Raw genomic sequence first — 22,263 nt, forward strand, 5'->3', positions numbered from 1 at the left:
TAACTAGGGTTTATTTATAGTCTTCAACCACTAAAAAAATCTAGTCTGCCCTTCCACGAAATATTTAATTAGATTTTTTTTAAATGTTTATGATTTTTCGAAAATTCCACCTAACAACCGATCAGACAATAGTTTTAAGTTGAATCAATGCAGACAATATCATTAACTGATGCTCATTAGCTAGTTGATACATTTGTCTTTTAAAATATAACTGACATATAAGGATCGTATTGGTGCAATGTGGATAAATTTATCGGATTCTAAGAGCAAAATTGGTAGCGCGTCATCGCTACAATGGCTTCCATTTTTACGATTGTGAAAATGAACTGGCGTAATGGGGAGATAATTTTGACGAAGTAGGATCCTGACTGTTAGGTTCATTGTTCAATGCATGCAGACGACATTATTTTACTATCAAGTTCTCTGGAAGGACTCAGTTCAAAAGAAACTTGATTTACTTGATCAATATTGTAATGATTGGTGTCTTACTGTAAATACCAATAAAACAAACGTATTAATATCCAACAAGGCAGACAAACATATCCATCATATATTTACGATTAAAATGTGTTGCTTGAATGTGTAAATAGATACAAATATCTTGGTATTCACTTTTGTGCATCAGGATCATTTTCCTTTGCACAAGAAGGACTGTATAAAAAAGCCTTAAAAGCATACTTCAAATTATCAAAAGATATATTGTCACTGAATCCTTCTGTTAAAACTAGTATGCATTTTTTTTTATCATCATGACAATTAAACCAATTCTATTATATGGTTGTGAAGTGTGGGGAATGTTTAATCCATTCACATCTAAATTAAGGAATGGCTTGTTAACCTTTCATTAATTTATGATAAATGTCAAGCTGAAAAACTGCATTTAAAATTCTGTAAATACATTCTTGGTGTCCCCTCAAAGGCAACAAATATAGCTGTTTTATCTGAATTCTGAATCAATGTTTTTATCTGATGCAAAAAAAAACTTCATGGTATGGTAGTTTCAATGGGATATTAAAAATAATTAAATCTGCTAACCCAGCGAACAACCAAAACTTACTAAATGTAAATAGTAAGTTTATAAAGAATTGTTTTTTACAAGAATGGGAGCAGACATTACAAATACATGCTGGTAGTAAACTATGCTCTTATGTACTTTATAAAAATAATTTTGTCTGTGAAAAAATATTTATCTGTAATCCACAATGTTGATATTAGAAAAAATCTGATAAGGCTGTGTGTTTCAGCACACTCACTAAAGAGTGAAAAGGGAAGATATCAGAGTAATCCTCGACACGATAGAACTTGTCCCAGATGCTCAAGTTCTGAAGTTGAAGATGAATTACATTTTCTTCTTAATTGTACCTCATTAAATAATGAGAGAAATAAATTAATACTTTGTGCTTGGAAATATTGTGCTAATTTTGATATGTTGACAATGAAAGACCAGTTTATTTGGTTAATGAGTAATGAGAACAAGGATATCTTGTATGAAATGTGTGCTTTTATAAAATAAAATGAAAAATACTCATAATTCATTGTTTGTGTTTTTTGTGTATTCTCTTTTTTCTCTTAGAGCATTGGGACAGGTTGTACTAGAGGCTGCATCCAAATCCAAATATTTTCACACAGAAATTTTACACAATATATTACTTTGTCCTTTAAGCACCTGCCCTTGGTGGCTCCTGCATTTGGATAACTACATATTAATCTTATGTATGTGCTTCAGCCACAAGGAGGACTATAATATAGTAATTCTTTTTTAAGTATTAGTTTATGCCTGTGTTGTAAAATGATTAAATTTTTCAGATTTCTGTGAATAGGCTTGAGTGTCCTTTAAGCACCTGCCCTTGGTGTCTCTTGCATATGAACAACAATAATATTTGCTCATATGCACCAGCCACGAGGAAGGACTTAACTCTAAGTTTTTTTTCTCTATAATTGATGTGATGCTGCTTCTGATCCATTATAGAGAAAAAAAACTGGGTGAAAATGGCTACTGGTGCATGGTCAATAATCACTAAACATACATATGTGACTACATAAATCAATGTACTGATTATGCCTGTAATGGGTCCACTATTGGAAATAAAATATATCTTATCCACTCCATATGGTATCAACTATCATGTTCGAAATCCTACGTCCACCTCCTCGTGATGATAAGGGGTAACAGATTATATTTAATGAACGGAAGAAGTTCTCTTACTCCATTTTTCCCCGCTCAAATGTTCTGTGCTTATTTTTGATTTCGGCACACTAATGTCCTACACTTTGGCGCGCAAACGTCCTTTTTATTGCTCAACTGTGGTATTGACCAAAACAGTCGATTCTCAAAATCAAAAGTGTGTCTATATTCACCTATCCAAACAACAGTGTTAAGTTTATCATGACCAATTTATTCAAAAGTAGAAACTATGTGCACATTTAATAATGCTTTTTTTAGCTGAGGGTCAAAGCCCCATAACTCGGGAATGAAATATCGGTTTTTTTTTACTCAAACAGTTTGTTATGTTCACTAGTTTTTATAATTATGTAAGGTTTTTTAAGTTATTGAACAACATGTGAAAATTTTCCTTATATCTGAAACTGCAGTTCCCATTATATTAGGAAGGCCGATACCTCGGTATCACTGCACACAGCTGATAAGAAGGCTAGCTTTCTGCTCGAATGCAAATGATGTTATTGCAAAGGATCGTGCACAATCAATACGTGCAACTGCAGTAAAAGTTATGTTACCATGTGGAAGTAAATCCTTCCTAAGCGTAAATTTAAGAATAAAATTCGCGATGTAAACTAACTGTGCCAACTATATTTGATTTTTATATAGCCTTTGTATTATAAAATTAATACATTTGCATGTCAACATCATTGTTGTTTGTTTTAGATAAAGTTTATTAATATTTGAAAAAATACCTATATGGTCCAAATACTCATATAATATGGTCGACCGTCCGGTTAATAACCAATCCAGTATATATACTCATATGGTCCGACCATACGCGTATAGTCCAAATACTCATATGGTCCGGAACATATATATACCGTATAGTCGTGCCATTGGAAGGAGGGGTGTTCTTCCAAAGTGCATATATAATTACTCGTATTAACAGTTTCCTTTGAAAACCCCCTTCACATTTGATCTGACCTCAGGTTTACCCGCCAAATATCTTGTTCTTTTTTTATGTTTTAAGAAAGTATATATACAAATACATAAAAGTAAGGCTCCTGCTGACCTGGAGTCGATTTCACAAAAAAACTTATTTATTGTTCATGACTTAAGACCAATCTTAGTCGTAAGGTTTTTTTTGTGAAATCGACTCCTGTAACTAAGGTAAACGATCTAACCTAAAACTAGGTTCACACTGCCGATCAGATCAACTCGATGATCCCGATTGTCCACATTTCCACGACCAAGCTCAACCAAATTCTTGATCGGGCCTGTTTACGACTTCTACCCGACCGCCATGTGACTGTACATGACCTTCACTCAACCATTCACGACTCCTTAATGACTCCATCACGACTCCATCCCGACAACAAAAGGGATACTTATTCGATAATTCCGATCAATTCACGATCTTTACTCGACCAAATCAACTATTCACGATCTCAGCCTGATGTCGACCAGACCAGATCGACCTGATCGTATATGGGTCGTAGGGATAATCGGAAATTCCCCGTCGCTTCGGAGTGGGCATTAAGTGTTACCCTTGTCCGTCCGTCCGTACGCACGTACGTCCCAACAATATTCGTTTCCGTTCTCTATAATTTTATTTCGCCTCAACAAAATTTTATTAAACGGCGTATATGTTCCAGACCATACGAGTATTTGGACCGTACGCGTACGGTCCAGCTGACCATACATGTTTTGGGATCATATGGGTTAAATTCAAACAAACATTTATCAAAATCTTTATTTTTCGTTATATAAATTGTTATTATTACAGTTTAATAGATGGATCATGGAAGTAATATTCAAATATTACTTCCATGGATGGATAAAGTGAATAAGGGAACAATTGAAATTAAATATTTGTTTATCCGATAATTTTATTTTGTTACTCAAGGTGACACTGGTTTCCACAGAGAACGTCATATTTTTTTTACATTAACATTTTTTGTTCATGCATGTTCCTTTGCATATGCATTTTTTTGTAAAGTTCCTAAATATTCTATAACTATTGTTCTTCCACCCTATGTTTACTTCAGATAGTTTCAATGAGCATACTGGGCTGCTATTAATGAATTACTGACATGCTAAATACAGGAGATTAACAGATTGAATAAGCGTGATTTTTTTAAAATAGTTATAATATGAAAAGTTTTTATTTCAATTACTATTGAACTTTTTATATTAATTTCAGATATAAGTTATGTTGATCTGCCATATACATTTGTATCAAATAAACTTGTACAACTTCTTAAGGGGAAGATAAGATAATCCTAAGATCATTCAAAGAGTGTAAATCAAAGCTCCCTCAGGTTGCTCGTAGATCGGTCTTATTTCCCCCTTAAGTTGCATCGTAATAGTTTTCAAGTTACGAGTTCTTAATAATTATCCGGCGTGTCCGTGTTTTAAAAACGAACGATAAAATGCAGACAACAATAAACTTCCCATTTAACGTAAGGAAACTAATTCTGGCCTCAGACCTCATATATTATCCCCCTTTGCTACAAAGCATTTTTAATAAAAGTCAAATTGAACTAGATATCATTGAGATGGGAGCCATCTCTGTGGGCCCCGTTGTGAATAATGTGCATTAAAAAATTGTATCTTTACCATAGGACATAGGTTTGTCAACTGAAATCAAAGTTTTTGACCTTGACCTTTGACCTATGAAGTTGTAAATAAATTATGACACACCCTTTGGTGTTGGTTTATAAACATGTGAAGTATAAACTTTGAAATGATAAAGGTTCTCAAGATATAGAGCGGACACGATCTTTACCATAGGACATGGGGTTGTCAACTGAAACCAAAGTTTTTGACCTTGACCTTTGACCTAGGAAGGCCTACACACATGGCCAAGATAACACTTATATATAATTTCTTATTTAGTTGTTTTAATTATTATAATAAAAAGTTCCAGGGTTCACGTTTTGTCTTTTTTCAAAAAGCATCTTGTTAGATTAACAAGTGAATGTGCAGCTAAGAGTAGTCGGGACCACTCTTATAAAAAATATCAAGAGAAGCTGTTGCGAATTGTTTTTGGTACACCCCTAAGTTGCTAAGTTTGTTTTAAGAACACTTAATAACTGACCAAAATTTAAGAATGATTTCGTGTTACCGGAATTAGTAAGATCGCTTTAAGTTAGACCTAAGAATCGTTCTTAAATCATGCATTTTTTCAAAACATTAAGGGCTGTCAATCATTCTAAGATAGGTCTGAGGTCGGGTCTTGTTACACTCTTATAAATGTTAAGACACTCTTTAGATGTTCGTAAGACATAAGAATGCTTCTTGTTACCGGCCCCAGGTTAATAACTGTGACGGAGCTGAAAGAGTGCATAGAAGACGAACAAGATGATGTAGACAGCAACGGGCGCCGAGAAATCTAGGTGGGGCAGTGGCTGACACGACGACCACTGAGTTGGCAGTATAAAAGACTTTCACAAGAATCAATAAAATGGAACCTAATGCTTATAAAAACTTCCTCATAGTGGACACTGCTATCTAATGGTAGTTTTGTAGCCCTTTTTTGGAAATGACATCACAAAATGAGATTTGTCACTGGATTAGTACTTATACTAGATTGCAATGTACATAAACTTTACCTTCCGTGCTTTCTTACAAACAAAGCGTACTGTTTGTGTCATATATGTGCATAAGTATGTAATCAGTAGTTTTCATAAATTTGATATCCAGTAGTTGAATGGTAAAAAATATTTAGTTTCGTTTTGCTGTATCGCAACAACCTGCATGTATTTGCTAAAATATATTACAAAAGGAGGGCAAAGATGTCACAAATTTCCCCAAAATTTGACCCAAAGTAGAATTTCAATCCCTTGGAGTGATACCTGTTCTGAAACTGTTTACAACTTTACATATATCTATCAAGAGATGGTCAAGAGTTTATTTCTTTCTAACCAAAGTTTGGTAAACGTTGTTTGTCGTTTGTTATAGTTTGTTAAACAAAAGTAGAAACAAATGCATCGTTTAATCAGAGTTTGCTGACCACGTTTGAACTGTTAAAAACGCATGCACATTTTGTTGTTATTTGAACTTATTACGGGGGGGAAATAGTCTCCGTAGAAGCTGTTATAGACTCAGAGAAAATCTCTCCTCTATAAATATTAAGGATGCATTTCTTTCTAACACAAACGATGCAAACGACTAAGCGCGCACATGTTTTGATCATTTCTTTCAAACATACGTTTGCAAAGTTTGCATAAACTTTGACAAACTATGCACACGCTAAAAATGCGTCTGCAGTTTGTCGTTTGTCGTTTGTCAGTACCAAAGCTACATTTGTTTCTAAGTTAACTCCAACCTGATCAAACGGAGTATGTGTTCCTACGTTTGTAAAAAGTCTGTTTACCAACAACATGTGCATGCAGTATTGAAAGTTCAAACAGGGTCAGTAAACACTGATTAAACGATGTATTTGTTTCTACTTTTGTAGCGTTTAGTAAACAACATCAAACGCGACACAACGCTTACAAAATTTTGGTTAGAAAGAATGCGGCCTTAGGCAGTCCTTCATCTTAAACAGATGAATGTATGAAGATAGTGATGATAAAGCCTTTTTTTTTAAAGAGGTATGTTCTTGCTTGTCATAACTCAAAATATTGTCTAAAATTACTCAAATTTAGGTATTACCCTCCTTTCTTTCATAGCTGTTATTTTAATGAAAGAAAGGAGGGTTCGTGATAGATATATGAAATCATTTTCAGAAAAGATATCCTCCAGGGGATTGAAATTCTATTTTTGGCTAAATTTTGGGAAATTATGTGACATCTTTACCCCCTTTTGCATTATTATTAGTAAAAAGGCAGGTTGTTGCCATGGATACATCAAAGGCAGTTGCTATTTGTCCGGCCAATACAATGCGCATGTGTCACTATTTGTGTGTGCGTGTAATATTATCTTCAGCAGCACCAGGGGGTAGCACATGTTTGTAATCTTTATTGTTAGGGCCTAATCTTGTTACTAGTAATTGAAATTGTTATTTTCTTCATACAGTCCAATGTGGATGACGAATAATTATAAAAAAATCATGTATATTCCATATTTTTTAAATAAGTAGAGAGAATAAATTACTAGTAAAACAAACTTAAGTATTGTTTGACTCAGTAGTGCATTTTAAGTTAACGTGAAGGATTTTGTGTAGCTGAAAAAGGTACAAAATTATTATGTCTGTAGCTGTCAAATAGAATTATAAACCCCTTGACATAAAGTTATCCATATTGTGAGTGAGAGATGGGAGATTTTTCTATAATGCCCCCCCCAAAAAAAAAAAAGAAAAAAAAGTGGAAAATACTGTTAAAATCTTGTTCAGAAATTCTAGGTTGAATTTTATTTTATTTACGTGAGGGGTCGGGGTGACACGGTGTGCTCCTTTTCCCAAATTACTCTTTTCTTTTTTTTCTCCTAATCTCATCTTTGTTGTCCCCTGTATTTCATTATCCCACTTTTTATAATCCTATATCCAACATCCCCACTTCAAGGTTGTAACCTCCCCCCCCCCCCCCCTTTCTTTAGTTCCTTTCATAAGATTATATCATTTTTTGAAGTTCATACTATCGTTTTTCATTGTCAAATTCCGAAAACTGCAATATTTATCACAAATATTGATATCACCGTTTTCAGCCACGATCTTAAAATTGAAAATCAGTGATCGGATTAAACGCGCCCCCTCGGTGCTACTGAAGATAATATTACACACACTTCCGAAAGCACATTATATGACATGCGCATTGCAATGGCCGGACAAATAGCCCTGGCACTATTCGTCCGGCTAGCCGGACAAATAGCCACTCCGTACATCAAAAAGAAATATCTTGAACCATTTAACTACTGGGTACCAGATCTATGGAAAATACTGATTACATACATATGTACATATATGACACAAACAGTAGGCTTAACGCCCTACTTTACTTTCAGGAAGTTTTTATAACAAATGAGGTCCTCTTTGCTCAGCTCCTGCAAGTCTCCCATACTTTTGATTTTGCCATTTCCGTTTTAAATTTTCCTCGTAGTTTATTACAATTTATACTATCCACACAGTGGTTGCATTGTCAGCCGCTACATCATCTAGATTGTTTGGCACTTTTTGCTGTCTACCCGTTTTTGTTCGTTTTCTACGCTCTCTTCAAGCTCCGTCACAGCTATTTATAACCTCTAAGCTCTAACCACCTTGCCAAACAATCCAACTGCTTTATTTCCATGTAGGCATTTTATATGTATACTTTTACTCATGCAGACCCTCTGCGAACTACTGAGTATAACTAAATAAACGGGGAACGTGTCCATTGGACACAGATAACGACCGAGCTTACATATATAACGTTATATTTAGAGTCATTACTCATGCAAGAACGGTAAAAGTGACACCACCAAAATTCGCACTTGATCTGTGTTTTATGGTATTGCTATTCATAAAATTTGGTTGAGGCAAAATAAAATTAGAGAACGGAAACTAATTGTTGGGACGTACGTATGTGTACTTACGGACGGACAAGGGCAAAACTTAATGCCTCCTCCGCTGCAGCGGGTGATATAAAAAAAATCATATGTTTTTATACTGAAATTGTACATACCCGACCAATGACCGACTATCCCTACGACCCCTATACGATCAAGTCGATCTGGTCTGGCCGAGATCTTGCTGAGATCGATTATAGTTGATTTGGTTGAGCTAGTCGAGTAAAGATCGTGTAGAGATCGTGAATTTGTTGGAATTATCGAATATGTTTTTAATTAGTGGTCGGGTTTGAGTCGTGATAGAGTCGTTAAGGAGTCGTGAATGGTCTGGTTAAGGTCGGATAGCAGTCAGGTAGAAATATTTATATTTACCGGACTAGACTTTACATCCCAGGACAGCGCGCTGGACTTCACATCTCCAGCGGTTCACTTAATCATGGTCAATACCTCATACGACAATTCAAGAATCATTTATATTTACACAAGTTGTACCATATGATAACCGAAGGTCTGAAAGAGGGGTCTGTATTTTGTAATTTTAGTCCATATTCTCTACTCGAATTTTGTCTGCCAATTTAAACTCTCTTTTATTTAAAGTTGAACACCTCGGTATGCTCTATTCTTTATTTTATTCTAAGATCGAGTTTCTCTACTATATCATTGGCCCATTCATTGTTCTTTATCCGGAAACCCCCACCCAGAGCTTCGTAACCGGACGACCAAGTAAAACTTTAACAAGCATTAACTGGCCACCCGCTGATTGATACTGTGTAGATAAGATTGTAACAACAGCAGGGGTCCAGTTAATAACAAGCACAACTTTTACTTACAAATTAGGAATGTAAATATTTACTTCCTATGATTTAAAAGTATGTGTTCCGAAAACACATGTTAATTATCTCCACTAAAAAGATAGTTCACTGAAATGATAGGGTTAAAAGAAACTTACTTCCTGGCAATCAGTTTATCTGAATATTTTAACTTAACAGTGTTCTTCTCTGCAAAATCATTCGTAAAAAGTTAATGTTAAAATGAAATTAAAAAGGCTTATTTTAGTACTTGTTTGTATCATCTTTTCGGGAAAATCATGTAGACAACGAAAAATATCATGTACCATGAAACAAGAGAAACTGGAATTAACGGCTGATTGTTCAAACCTTGGACTTACACGAGTTCCGCAAGATCTAAATCATATCATTTTTGCGCTGGATTTAAGTAAAAATAGAATTAAAATCCTCGGGAACAATTCATTTGAAAGATATACACAGTTAGCTGCTTTGACAATTGCTAGTAACGACCTGTATTTCCTGGATGCTGATACATTCTTTGGATTACACAATTTAGTGAAATTGTCTATGAATAATAACAAACTGAATCTTTCGACAGCTTACTCCAATGGAATATTTAGTCATACTCCACAACTGCGATATCTGGATATCGGAAGCAACCAGGTAACAACTCACAAATATACTACACTGACGATGTATCCGTATTTCGGAGATATGAAAAATTTACAAACTTTATACTTGGATCTAGTGAATCTTCCAGTCTTTAACTCAAGTGGATTATATAAACTAAAGAACCTTGATACAGTTCGATTTTCGAGCTGTACTCTTGAGGAAATGCTTAATGGTACTTTTGTTGACATGCCACCTTCTGTAAAACAAATATATCTCAACAATTGTGAAAAAGTGAAAATAGTTGAAGCTAATTTTTTAAAACCGTTTTTGAATCTACAGATTTTAGAACTTTGTGGCGTTTTCATTCATCTATCGAGGGCATTAGAACTTTTATATCCGTTTCAAAATAAGAATATGACATCTATAATTTTCAAAAGGGTAACTGTTGATTTTCAGGATTCAAACAAATATCCGTATGCAGTCAGAGTCACAAGAGAAATGATGAAATATTTACAAACTATATGTGTAGATGATTTAGTTTTAGCAGAAAGCGGTATTGTTGATTTTGAACCAGGCTCCTTGTTGACCTACAACCATCCAGAATGTTTCAAAAGAATAGTTTTTACTGGGAACAGGTTTTCAATGCGCGATGGAAAATCTAAGACAATGGAATTTATTACTTTCCAATCAAGAACAATTAACCTACGGGTATTTGATTATTCATACAACCCAATCAAATACTCAAATATTGACTATGGTTCTGACTATATACAGAGTAACAATAACTCAGATGGAGAATACCAATACGAGACACTACAACACGAAAATAATCCACTAGTTCGACAAAACGTATCACCGCATAAAGACCAATATATTTATACCTATACGGTTTCATTACCTCCAAACCTTGAAGCTCTGAGATTTTCACATTATCTTACTCCGACGGACAGTCGGATAAACTTGATGATCAAAAGAGCACAGAATTTGCGTCATCTGGACGTGTCATATTTTCAAACTAGTTATTTTCCTCAGATATATTTTGATGGTGACCACAATATTGAATTCATGAATATGTCTGGAATTGATGCAAATCTTTACTGTTTGAAACATTCAAAAGTAAAAAGTCTTTTTCAAAACCTATCAGTAGCCGTCATGCAAAATATCAAACTTGGGCAAGCTATATTAAGCGGATGTGACATTTTCAATCTTCTTCCAGTAATAGAAAATTTGGATGTATCTTCGAACAATATGTGGTTTCTACCTAAAAATGCATTTATGTATAACAATAAGCTAAGAATTCTTAACATGAAGATAAATTCGTTCACCGAAATACCGACAGCAGTAACTGCTTTGTCAAATTTAGAATTTCTAGATCTCAGGAACAACTACATCCAGTCAATTAATGAGACAATAAGAAAGTGGTTAGATCAACAATACCCGAGAATGTTAAAGCTGTATTTGGGTGGAAATACCTTCAGTTGTAACTGCGATACCATGGATTTCGTAAAGTGGTTGTTCACAACGAAAACACATTTTGACAGACCCCAAAGAGATTTTGATTGTCGCCTCAGTAACGGTTCAGTCATCAATACATTACACGCAAATACAAACTTTCATGACCTGTTCAGTCATTGTGACAGTGAAACCTGGCTTCAAGTTGGAATCGGTTTAATAGTGGCGTTCTTTGTGTGTGCCGTTCCTGTTGCTATTATCATAAGTTATAGGTGGAAAATAACGTTTTACATTTATAAAAAATTTCGACGAGTTGTAGAAAAGGGATTGAGACAGAAATGTCAATATGATGTGTATCTTTCATATGCAGAAGACAGTCAAAGTTGGGTCATTAACTCTTTACGTCCGAAACTAGAAGAGACGTGGAAAATGAAGGTTTGCATAGGAGATCGAGACTTTCTTGTTGGGGAGTCGAAATCTGAAGCGATTGCAAATGCTATCAGCGAAAGCAGACATGTTATATTCTTCATATCAAAAGATTCTAAAGATGAACAATGGCTACGGTTTGAAATAGATCGTGCTAGATATGAGAAAGATGCTAATTTCTTACAAAAAATAATTGTTATTACAGGAAAAGCAGACATGGGATGTATTCCAGACGAACTCTGTCATATATGGAAAGATGTTATAGGAGTAACTTGGCCCGAAAATGAATCAGACAATGGATGGCAAACATTAAAGCTAGCTTTATGGTCAGAACTGTCATAGCCGGTAGAATCAGCTGTTGAAATGACTCGATGCTTGATTTAGACCGATTAAAACAATCTATAAGTATTTTTTTGAAAACAAACATTTCATATCAATGAATTAGTATACTCCATGCCTTATATTTTCAACACGAATTGAAAGTCAAAGAATTTAATAACACATGTGTCTAGTTTATATTAAATCTATATTATATTTAAAATATGCTCTTTATTTATTAAGTTATTTGACCCCAGCAGCCCGCGACAACGTTTCAACCTATACTGAGAGTAAAAACTACTATATAACATATAAATTTTTCCTTTGCTAACGTTTTTCGTTTCGTATTTAGCTATAGGGATTGGTATCTTGCATAGAAGCCTGCTAAGATGAGGATTTAGTGGGCACCCTTATTGAGCTATATATTCATGGTTTATGCATGTCTCACTCCAAACGTTGCCTAGTTAGGGTCCCGGGTTCATTTTTTTCAAAACCCTGGATCCACATCTGCATGCAGTGCCTATAGTTGCATGGGGACTGTAGAATTCGTGTTTGTATCATCTTCTATTCATGCATAAACTTCTACATTTTAAACTCTTGAAGTCACATTAATAAAACATAACTCACACAAGGGTGTGTCCTACCCAGTACATGTATTATAAAATAATACGATGTGGTTTGTTTGTCAAGAGACAAGGAAGGATGTTAATATGTATATTTGATGTTTTAGTGATTCATTTATCGATGAATTGCTCTCGTCTATTACAGATAAACTAAACTTCAAACAAATCACTAGGTTTGGAATATATGAGATTACTCCTTAGTGCAAACCAAAATCACACCATATATTACATACCAATAGAATTACAATACAGATCTCTGATTTCGTCATGCTTATACGAGAGCGAGTGAATTTTAATCTGTTTGATTAATAAATTTTAGAGAATATTTCGCGTTGGTTTAAGATAACATGTATGTCCGTTTTACGTCCTTCGATCTCTTTATCCATTCCATTTTTATATTCATTTATATTGCTCCTGAACTGCTTGACGATATTTTGTGAAACATGCATATAGTTTTGCTTCACAATTTTATTTTTTTCCAGAATGTTTTTCTAATTAAGATCAATTAACCTTGGCACAACAAGAATTTCAATTTCCGATTTTCGTCATATTCGTATCATATCATGAGTTGTAAAGTTTCACAGTCAAATTATCATGTTTGGTCAAGAGTGTATAAACTATTGAGTATATTACATCCCCGTTAACTTGTAACGTTTCTGGTGGATAGTTGTGTTATTCTTATTTATTACTTGTGTCGTTCTGTTTGCTGTTGGTGATCTTCCATTGAATGATTAGCGACTGATCGATTATCAGCATCAGTGGCATTTTATGGATGCTGATTTTACGATAAATATTCAGAAAAAAAAACCACCAACGGATAGTAAAATCAGGAATTGAGCAGGGACTTTCTATACTAGTATAGTTAATCTATAAAGTCCCTGCATAGAGTGAGGAATCACATGTTCAGTGGTTGTCGTTTGTTGAGGTTTATAAATGTTTCTCGTTTTTATATAGATTAGACCGTTGGTTTTCCTGTTGGAATGGTTTTGCATGCACTAGTAAATTATTGGGTCCGTTATTGGCTTGATGTTCGGTGTAAGATAAGGCTAGAGTGATGAGTCCGTGTTCAGTGACGACCGTACCGTTTGACCTATTATGGTTTACTTTTACAAATTGAGACTTTGATGGAAAGTTGTCTCATTGGCACTCATATCACATCTTCTTATATCTATATAGAAGTGTTAAGTTAATCTGCAGCGATTTTCTGATACGAGACAGCAAAATATGAAAATCGGTCCAGAATCAGAATCCCAAAAGGCATTACAGTAGTGTTTTGAAGTATATGGTATACAAATTAAAAAAAATATTTGTCATGATATTAATTAAGTGGAAACAATAAAAAAAAAAAATCAAAAAAATCTTTAATAAATTCCTGTGCTCGAGCGCTCGAGTTTAAGACACTTAAATAAACCAGCATAGATATTTTATTAAAGGGCTGACAACATACTTTCGAAGTTGAAAAATACCAATAGCCACAGAAATCATGACATCAATTAGAAATTTCTTCAAGATCAAAAAGTAAATTATGTCGTCAATGGTGTTTGACATAATTTAAGGGGTGCTTTTATCTAAATTAATTTTTACATGAATAAGACAATTAGTTTGCACAATTTTATGATAACAGATGTCAAAGAAATACAAATGAATTCACTTCAATTAATTATTTTCAACTTTTTTTTCCTCTCAGGCATCTTGATTTAGCTGTCATTACTGAGTTAAAAATATGTTTCACTTAACCTGCATGTATGTATTTAATACATGATATTGGTACTCTAGTAATGTGAATGTTATTACGTCAACTTTAAGCTGTAAAATATAAACGAAATGGAATTTGCAGTGAAAAGATATACCGTAAGTGACCGACTATAATACGCACCTTTTTCATCACACAGAATTGAGAAAACTGTCAAGTTCACTGAAACCTTTGAAGAAAGACGCACTTGTATTAAAGGACAAAGTTGTGAACACATACTCACTTGAAAGCTGTTAATTTAGAGCATTTAAAGAAGCATAATCTAATCTTGCCAATAATTTTTCTTATTTATTTTTAAAATAACTCGTATAGTTCGAACTCTATTTGACCTCAAATAAGTTTGAATATAAATTCAGAAATATTTTGCAATCTTTAAAACCGGATATCACTTCTTATCAATTAAAGCAAATTAGAAATGAGAAACATAGTGGAGAATGACTTAAAGTGAATACTGTAAATTCAGAAATTATTGCGTGCATTTATTATTGCGATTTTGTCAGTTTCAACTTAAATGCGATTTTAATTTTTATGATTTTGGGAAAAGTCATGCTTAATTTAGTTAAAATATTACAAAATGCGAGTTTTAATTATTGCGTTTATAACTCTGTCGCATTATTCGCAATAATAAAAACCTCGCAATAATTTCTGAATTTACAGTAATGGTGTATAGGTATGATGATTGTTAAGCCTGCAAGTTTATATCTGGCCCTTTTTTCATTTTTGTACAAAGCAAAATATTGATGTCATTGAAATATTAAAGTCTGTTATATTGATAGATATAAGAAGATGTGGTATGAGTGCCAATGAAACAAGTCACATTTTGTAAAAGTAAACCCTTATGGGTCAAAGAACAGCCTTTTGGGTACATTATTGAAAGGATGATTGTTTCTAAATTTATTTTGAGTGCAAACATTTAAACTTGTTTAAGCTTAGGGTGGTTTGAAGCTTTAGGTATAGTGTAGATTCACTGTAGAACCATTTCTATTATTGAGGTCTAAATGTTTGCCCTCCCTTGTTTAATTGTGATTTTCATTTGCTCTCATTGATGAACATTCTTTCAATATAACAAGGAGTAAATATAAGGCCAGGGAACAATGAGTGAATGGCATTCAAGATTAAATCATATTCAGCAGCCATACAAAATTCCATTGACTTAGATTGAAACAAGAAAACAGACGTTCTCTAAACTGCATATGAATTGAAAGGAAAAAAAGAGAGAAAAAATGCCAAACATATATGGTCTGTCTAAGCTGACTATTTTTTACAATTTTCAAGGAAACCAAAGTTTAAAAAAAAGTTACTGCTCTAGTTTTGACCAAAAAAACAATAAGTAATAGGGAAATTTAAGTTACCATCAAGAAACAATATATTTCAAAATATTCAGATGGCCAAATGGTTAATGATAGCACAGACAGAAAAGACAGATTGACAAAGCAATCACTATATATTCTCCTGAAAAATAACAGGGGGCTTGAGAAATATAAAATAACAAGGTTCTTACAAATTCCAGTGGTATCTGAATAAAGTGTGCCCCTTGACATTCTTTGTGTGAGAGACAAAAATTAAAACATACAAATAATACTTTTGTACAGAATTTTATGTATGATTGTATTAAAAAGAGTTACGTAAATTGTCAATATATGGAAGTCAAGCTATGGTTAAATATTACAAAACAAATGTTTATATACTATTGCTGCATTGGTTCTTCATTCAAAGTTGAAATTAATTTGTCAGCTATAAAGTCTTGAGAGGATTCATTCAAACATTCAACAAATGTTTCAAAAGCTTTAGGTCCTCGTCTTATTAAGGTGAATAAAAACTGTGTAGCTTTATCCTTTTTTGTATGTTTCACACTAACTTCTTCTCCCATACTTGGTGTAAAAATTTCTTTTTCTATCATTAAGTCCAGAAGATCTTCCAAAATTAAACTATCCATAAGAAAAACCCAGTTTTTACGTAAAGATTCTTGATGCCTTTTCTCCATTGTGATGTAGTTTTCAAGTATACATTATACAATTGTGAATCTGAAAGTAAACAAGACAGCAATTATTTTCCTGTGTATGTATCAATGAAGTTCACAATGAAAGATATACAGCAGAACTTGACTCGACTACCCTAGAAGGTCCTATCATAAACATCTTGACAGACAACCATGTACCCAAAATAATACCGAACAGAGCATGGACAGGGGTAAATTAAAAGGACATTAGCAAAAAGAAATAAATCAGTTAACATTTTTTGTTATGGTTCGATCATTTATGAAATTCAAACAGTGAAATAATGGTTCAATTTTGTCAAAATAGACAAAGAAACAATGCTGATGAATTATTCACCTGCAAGTGAATAAATTGACCTCATTCAATCCACATTAATGTCAACTTAACCCCTTAAATAGAGATGGGAATGCATGAACTACATGTAGGCATGTTCAACTATTTTAACAAAAACAGATTCAAGTCAAAAACAATGGTAAACAATTTGGTTGACTGATTCAATTCACAAAAACTCATTCTTATACAGGTAAAAATGATGATTAACATATATTTTTTTACCTATAATATGAAATCAAAGAGACCTAGAAAAATCCAATTGCAAGACGTGATCACTTTCTATTTATATTTATATTATTGAGTAAAATGACAGTCAGAAGTGGTCACCTTGGTGGTTAATTAGAAGGTGCCTAGGCTTAAATACACATAAAATGCCGATACATATTACCCATGCCAGTAAATGAATTGTGAATTGTTATTGATCTTTTACACTTTTTAAAATTTAGATACCGTATACATTTTAGAACGTAATACAATCATGTACATAAAATATTAGAATTTGAGTCAAATTCGAGAACATGAATTTGACAGCTAATGCCCCTTTAATATGCACAACTTGAATTTTTGCAAATAAGACATACAGCAAAAAATAATCATAAATAAATTGTCAGATTATAACATGGCATTTTACATATCTCATGTATTACAGCATGAGCCGCATGGCTAGAGGGCTGATAATACATGCAATATGAAAAATGACATGTTAATGATGTTATGATCTTTTTATCATATGCTTCAACAATGGAGAAAAATAACAGATTAATATATTGATCCTTTTACATTGTTCTCAAATAGAAGTTCAAAGAGTGAAAAGTTCACGGATTTCAGTTGTCGGACCCCAAATGTAGTACATTCGATATGAAATCTTTCTAGCATATGCCTTAACAGAGAAGAAAAACAGCAGCATGATCAATGTATTTTAATATGAAGCATAAAAATATTTCAACAGTATAAATAATGAACACTGTTTTGGAAAGGTCAACATTTTTAAAGTAACTTTCTGAATTATGTTTGAAATTTTATCATTACATTGTAGTTTGTTGTTTTTTCTTTTTCATTTTACACAATATACTTTCCAGTATCCAAATAATTGTTTTGTACCCTACTTTGTAATGTTATTCACTGAAAACGTACCATTGAGGTGAATTTTCCGGAATTTGCAGAGTACCACCGGAATGCCATGCGATAATGTTACAGAAAGCAGTAGCGGATCCAGGGGGGGATTCTGGGGGTTGGAACCTCCCTTTTTTTGTTGATCAATGCATTTGAATTGAATGGAGACATATAGTCAAGGTTGGCAAAAAAGTGGTCAATACTAGTATTGACCATGCCAGTGGTAAATACCGGTAATTACCGGGAAATACTGGCAAATACTGGGAAATACCGGCAAATACTGGTCGATTGAAATTTTGAGTTGTCATTACTATAAAAACCAATCTTTACCTGGTCAATTATAATTACTATTAATAATTAAATACAGAAAGTGTTCAAATCATTTTCAATGCTTTCAATTCTATTTCTATTGTAAGTTCAAACAAACAGGGATCTATATTGATTAATGTGTAGTAAAAGATAAAAACTTTTTGTCCCTGCTTCAAAATTTCTATTTCCAGCATGAAGAAGGTTTTTATCACACAGTTAAATAGACAGGAAATAATTTATTGTTTAAGGGAGTCTTCATATATCACTTTTATTACTTTCAACACATGTACTGACAACTTTTATTGGGGGCTGTTGTTTTAGTAATTAAAATTTCACACCTAGCAATGCCAGGTGATAGGTAAAAAGACACATGTAACTTTTTTACCTGTGGTTTTATTTACCTTTAATTTTAGTTACCTGTAAAATCATACATTTTGAATAAAAAATATATTAATTTATAAATGTTGAAATAATATGTACATTTTTATATATATCTTAAGTATACAGTATCATAATTTGAATAACTAAATTTTAAATCAGTAGGAATAAGTGTTATAAATGAATAAAACATATCAAATTGATTAATTTTATAAGCTGACACATGCATAAAAATTAAAGTTTAAGTATATTTAACTTTTTATCAAGTTTGTACTTCAATTAATAGTAAAAACAACCATGAAAATGTCAATTGACCAGTATTTGCCAGTATTGACCACTTGGAGAGTATTGTCCGGGGCGGTAAATACCGGTGTCATATGGTATTTTGAACCCCATGGTAAAATGACCCCGGGGTCAAAATACCGCTATGGTAAATTGAACCCCCCCATGGTAAATTGAACCCCCCCTGTATGGAAAATTGAACCCCCATGGTAAATTGAACCCCCCTGTTTTTTTAATTCTAGATGATTAATAAAACATTTAACATTATATAAAAGCTAATCAAATATTAAAAATCATTAATACAAGAAGGGGAGGTCAATTTTCAATGATTGGTTAAAAGAAAAATATTTGCTTGGTATATTTAGTGCTCTGAAGTCTTAACCAACAAAATTTCAATCAAAAAACTTCTGAAAGCATTATAACTAGACCATGTAGCTTGGACACTTTAATTTTTTGAAATTTGTAATATTTATATAGAATGGTAGACTTAAGTTTTGATTCTCCATGGTAAAAAAAGGGGGAGGGGGTCAAATTACCATGGCTCAGTTAATCTAAAAAGTAAAATTTTCAAAACATCTTTTCAAGCTACTAAAATAAATACAAACTTCTTATTGGAGTATAATAAATATGGAAAGGAGCTAGATATTTTAGCATTAAAGGTCTTTAGATGTATAGTAGGGGGCTCAATATACCATGGTAGGGGGGTCAAAATAACATGCCATGGCAAAGTAAAATTTTCAAAATATCTTTTCCAGCATATCTAATACATACAAACTACTTATTGGATTATTATAACTATGTAAAGAAGCTAGAATAGATTGAGTTTTTGAAATTCAAGGTCTATAGTAGGGGGTTCAATATACCGCAGGGGGGTCAAAATACCATGGCTATTAAAGTAAAATTTTCAAAATATCTTTTCCAGTATGTTAAATACATACAAACTACTTATTGGAGTATTATAACTATGTAAAGGAGTTAGAATAGATTGAATTTTTGAAATTCAAGGTCTTGAGTAGGGGGTTCAATATACCGCAGGGGGGTCAAAATACCATGGCGAAGTAAAATTTTCAAAATATCTTTTCCAGTATGTTTAATTCATACAAACTACTTATTGGAGTATTACAACTATGTTAAGGAGTTAGAATAGCTAGAATTTTTGAAATTCAAGGTCTTGAGTAGGGGGTTCAATATACCGCAGGGGGTCAAAATACCATGGCGAAGTAAAATTTTCAAAATATCTTTTCCAGTATGTTTAATACATACAAACTACTTAATGGGTTATTATAACTATGTTAAGGAGTTAGAATAGATTGAATTTCATTTTTGTACAAAGCAAAATATTGATGTCATTGAAATATTAAAGTCTGTTATATTGATAGATATAAGAAGATGTGGTATGAGTGCCAATGAAACAAGTCACATTTTGTAAAAGTAAACCCTTATGGGTCAAAGAACAGCCTTTTGGGTACATTATTGAAAGGATGATTGTTTCTAAATTTATTTTGAGTGCAAACATTTAAACTTGTTTAAGCTTAGGGTGGTTTGAAGCTTTAGGTATAGTGTAGATTCACTGTAGAACCATTTCTATTATTGAGGTCTAAATGTTTGCCCTCCCTTGTTTAATTGTGATTTTCATTTGCTCTCATTGATGAACATTCTTTCAATATAACAAGGAGTAAATATAAGGCCAGGGAACAATGAGTGAATGGCATTCAAGATTAAATCATATTCAGCAGCCATACAAAATTCCATTGACTTAGATTGAAACAAGAAAACAGACGTTCTCTAAACTGCATATGAATTGAAAGGAAAAAAAGAGAGAAAAAATGCCAAACATATATGGTCTGTCTAAGCTGACTATTTTTTACAATTTTCAAGGAAACCAAAGTTTAAAAAAAAGTTACTGCTCTAGTTTTGACCAAAAAAACAATAAGTAATAGGGAAATTTAAGTTACCATCAAGAAACAATATATTTCAAAATATTCAGATGGCCAAATGGTTAATGATAGCACAGACAGAAAAGACAGATTGACAAAGCAATCACTATATATTCTCCTGAAAAATAACAGGGGGCTTGAGAAATATAAAATAACAAGGTTCTTACAAATTCCAGTGGTATCTGAATAAAGTGTGCCCCTTGACATTCTTTGTGTGAGAGACAAAAATTAAAACATACAAATAATACTTTTGTACAGAATTTTATGTATGATTGTATTAAAAAGAGTTACGTAAATTGTCAATATATGGAAGTCAAGCTATGGTTAAATATTACAAAACAAATGTTTATATACTATTGCTGCATTGGTTCTTCATTCAAAGTTGAAATTAATTTGTCAGCTATAAAGTCTTGAGAGGATTCATTCAAACATTCAACAAATGTTTCAAAAGCTTTAGGTCCTCGTCTTATTAAGGTGAATAAAAACTGTGTAGCTTTATCCTTTTTTGTATGTTTCACACTAACTTCTTCTCCCATACTTGGTGTAAAAATTTCTTTTTCTATCATTAAGTCCAGAAGATCTTCCAAAATTAAACTATCCATAAGAAAAACCCAGTTTTTACGTAAAGATTCTTGATGCCTTTTCTCCATTGTGATGTAGTTTTCAAGTATACATTATACAATTGTGAATCTGAAAGTAAACAAGACAGCAATTATTTTCCTGTGTATGTATCAATGAAGTTCACAATGAAAGATATACAGCAGAACTTGACTCGACTACCCTAGAAGGTCCTATCATAAACATCTTGACAGACAACCATGTACCCAAAATAATACCGAACAGAGCATGGACAGGGGTAAATTAAAAGGACATTAGCAAAAAGAAATAAATCAGTTAACATTTTTTGTTATGGTTCGATCATTTATGAAATTCAAACAGTGAAATAATGGTTCAATTTTGTCAAAATAGACAAAGAAACAATGCTGATGAATTATTCACCTGCAAGTGAATAAATTGACCTCATTCAATCCACATTAATGTCAACTTAACCCCTTAAATAGAGATGGGAATGCATGAACTACATGTAGGCATGTTCAACTATTTTAACAAAAACAGATTCAAGTCAAAAACAATGGTAAACAATTTGGTTGACTGATTCAATTCACAAAAACTCATTCTTATACAGGTAAAAATGATGATTAACATATATTTTTTTACCTATAATATGAAATCAAAGAGACCTAGAAAAATCCAATTGCAAGACGTGATCACTTTCTATTTATATTTATATTATT

General features: G+C 32.9%; 1 protein-coding gene across 1 annotated transcript; it reads left to right on the forward strand.

Annotated features, from left to right (window-relative positions):
- Positions 1-9,762: 9,762 nt before the first annotated feature.
- On the forward strand, positions 9,763-12,267 carry LOC139524197 (toll-like receptor 4). Its single transcript, XM_071318874.1, has one exon. It carries the CDS (start codon positions 9,763-9,765, stop codon positions 12,265-12,267), a length of 2,505 nt encoding a protein of 834 aa, XP_071174975.1.
- Positions 12,268-22,263: the final 9,996 nt, after the last annotated feature.

The sequence above is a fragment of the Mytilus edulis genome, chromosome 1 (assembly GCF_963676685.1).
Source record: "Mytilus edulis chromosome 1, xbMytEdul2.2, whole genome shotgun sequence".
In the NCBI taxonomy this organism is placed as follows: Eukaryota; Metazoa; Mollusca; class Bivalvia; order Mytilida; family Mytilidae; genus Mytilus; species Mytilus edulis.